At 32.6% G+C, this 3,033-nt stretch overlaps 1 protein-coding gene across 1 annotated transcript in view; it reads left to right on the top strand.

Annotated features, from left to right (window-relative positions):
* Window positions 1-771: 771 nt before the first annotated feature.
* Window positions 772-3,033, top strand: part of LOC111407076 (chlorophyll synthase, chloroplastic-like) — a 5,526-nt gene continuing 3,264 nt past the window's right edge. Inside the window, exons 1-5 of the mRNA XM_023036404.1 lie at window positions 772-989; window positions 1,085-1,129; window positions 1,342-1,412; window positions 2,598-2,685; window positions 2,939-3,024. Coding sequence (XP_022892172.1) covers window positions 872-989; window positions 1,085-1,129; window positions 1,342-1,412; window positions 2,598-2,685; window positions 2,939-3,024 — 408 coding nt within the window. The 5' untranslated portion in view covers window positions 772-871. The remainder of the gene's footprint in view (window positions 990-1,084; window positions 1,130-1,341; window positions 1,413-2,597; window positions 2,686-2,938; window positions 3,025-3,033) is intronic.

Raw genomic sequence — 3,033 nt, 5'->3', positions numbered from 1 at the left:
TACATCATGCTTGACATCCTCTTTGCATTTAAAAAAAAATTTGTTGGAGGGAGACATTTTTTTTTCTTTTTTTTGAAGAAATTACACAAAATGTCCATTTTGACATAGTCATTTGTAAAAATATCCAAAATTCTTCAATGTCCATTTTTGTAATTATTTGGATGAGAGTATCCCTAAGTAGTTTCCATGAGAAATTACATTAAAATGATGTTCTCGACATTTCAAATGTCATTCTCGATATTTGAATCCATTTATATTTCAAAAGTACACGTCAAATCATAATATTAAATATTCACGACATTTCAAACGTTGTTCTCGACATATTAAATGTCTTGAATGACAATTCATTCCAAATATGATATGTCTCTACTCTTTAAATGTTATTCTTGGCATTTTCGTGTCTAGCATTAATCGTGATTTGACATGTATAATATGAAATTATTTATTCTTTCATTAAGGTAAAATAGAGAATTTGGTATTAAATTTGGCCATTTTTGCAAAGATTATCAAAAATAAACATTTTTAAATTGACATATGTAAAATTGGATATTTTTGCAAATGTCCCTTTTTAATTTTTTATTTTTAAATTGTCAAATGACAAGTGGCAAACTGTTAAAGTGCACCACGAGCCATGATTCTTATTTGGGCTATTTTATACTATCAGACAACATTTGTCAAATGAAAAGAAACTTTGAAGATGAAAACAACCTACGTCCCATAGCAACTTTTATGATATTGCATTCACGGATGTACAAGAAAAGCATCCAAACACGCCCTTAACAAACATATTTTTTTACGAAAGCCAGTTGCATAGTGGATTACAGAAAGTCATCTGAGACATAAAACCACCGCGCCGAAACTAACGCAATCCATGGCGTTTACCGCACTCAACACTGTCTACTCGATAAGATTATCGTATAAAACAAAAATTATTAACCCACCTCGGAATCCACAGTTTGCTTCAACGCCAATTACTCTTTCTTTCAACAGTAAGCTCATTCATTCAATCAGTTCAATTTTTTTATCAAAGATTTTCATGTATACATGTATTTGATGTTCATGTATTTTGAATGTGGGGTTATAGGACGGACGCTTATAGTGAGAGCTACGGAGAGTGATACCAACGAAGGTATGCTGAACTTTTCTGCTGTCTTTTTAAACTGTTGTTTAGTATATTTGTGGGTTCGTGTTTTTTTTGGAGATTGATTCGAACAGTGTATTTCTCGACTAAAACAGAGTAGTAGATTGCTGTATTTATCTGAAATAATGAGGGAGAAAAAAGAAAAAAAGGAATGAGTTATGCTAAAATGTGTGTTTGAATGGATCTTTGTAATATACCAGATGAAGCAACGGCTGGGAGTGGTTCAAGCATTATTCAGATACTTGGTATTAAAGGAGCCAAGCAAGAAACAGTGAGAATTGAATCTTTACATTTAATAGTTTAATGCACTTTAATTGTAGTCTTTAGTACTGAATCTGGATTCGCTTATTCTTGCAATAATCACACGACGCATCGAATATGAAAACTTCGACTCTATTCTCACTTCAGTATCAATTTTAAAGTAATTACATGTCAATGCTGGTTTAAGACAATTATTTAATATTTGTCTTAAAGTAAATAGATGTATTAAGTTAAAAGATCTGGTTGATATATATTCAGTTTCTTGATTACCAGAACTATTTAAGGGAGCAACATGATGATGTTTTATATGGTAACAGGTTACACTTTTAGGTGGATGTTTGTATAATTAAAATAAGACAATTTGAGTTCTTTATTTCTTGTATAGCTTTTGATCCTCTTTGTGTTGCTTCTATGGAATAGTTGTCTGCAGTTGGCTACCTAAAAAAAATAAACACACTAGCATTTTTCTGGTGTACTGTTATTTGGGGAAGTTAATTTTAAAATTTTGGTAGGACTCACAAGGAAAAAATATATGAAAGACTCATTTCTTGTATCTCCAAATTGATGGTGGTGGTGGTGTTGGAGGGTCAATCGGGTGAAGACTGAAGAGCTAGGATAAAGATATCAATATTATTATTATTATTGTTATTATTATTAAAGTGGACTCTAATTTGCTGGAGATATATGGGGTAGCTGCAGTTTACATGACTGCTTACATTTGATATGGCATAAGATTGTTACCAAATATATAAATGGATGTCCTGAAATAATAGCCCATCATGGGATCAGGAATGCTTTGTTCCATAACTGCTATCCGTGAACTACTTTACCTTTGTAAATGTAACTCAGATGCAGCAGCCTTGAATGGTTCAGACTCAAGTTTACAGTTGTCCTAAAAAGTGTTACTGCTGGAATTTCCTGATTTTGGTCTGCATTATCAGTTGGTTTCTTATCATGAATATTTATGTAGATACTGCATTACTTATAGAGGTTCTTTTAATTGCAGATAATTAAAGATCATCATTGTAGAAAGTGTCATGATCAAAATTTTGTATCTCCTTTATGGTTGAATGCTTATCTGCATTTAAATGACGATTTAATGAATTCAAAAATTATGTACAGAGAAAAAAAAACGATATCCCACATTATATCAATATGTCATAGTTTGAACTCTTACCACCACATGTTTCTACAGGATAAGTGGAAAATTCGTATTCAACTTATGAAGCCTGTTACATGGCCTCCTCTTGTTTGGGGCGTGGTGTGCGGAGCTGCTGCATCTGGTATTTTATGGATATGTTCTTCCATATTGTTATACTCCACCAATATATAGTGTCTGACAATCACTAGTCTGATAACACTTGTGATTTCTTTGGTGGTAATTTAGATGTTTGTCCGTCCCCCGAGTAACAGCTCTGCTTTATCCCTATAATTGAACAAGCTTTTGCTGTTTTTTATTGATACATATGCTTAACGACATCATTATATGGACTTGACATCCGTGGAATGGTTTGTCTTACTGCAACTTTGTCTTAGGGAATTTCCATTGGAGCTTGGAAGATATAGCTAAATCAGTAGTATGTATGATTATGTCTGGCCCCTGTCTTACTGGTTACACTCAGGTACTTATA

The sequence above is a fragment of the Olea europaea genome, chromosome 12 (assembly GCF_002742605.1).
Source record: "Olea europaea var. sylvestris chromosome 12, O_europaea_v1, whole genome shotgun sequence".
NCBI classification, from domain to species: domain Eukaryota; kingdom Viridiplantae; phylum Streptophyta; class Magnoliopsida; order Lamiales; family Oleaceae; genus Olea; species Olea europaea.
Note: the sequence above shows the minus strand (reverse complement) of the source record. Positions and strands in the feature narration are given on the sequence as shown.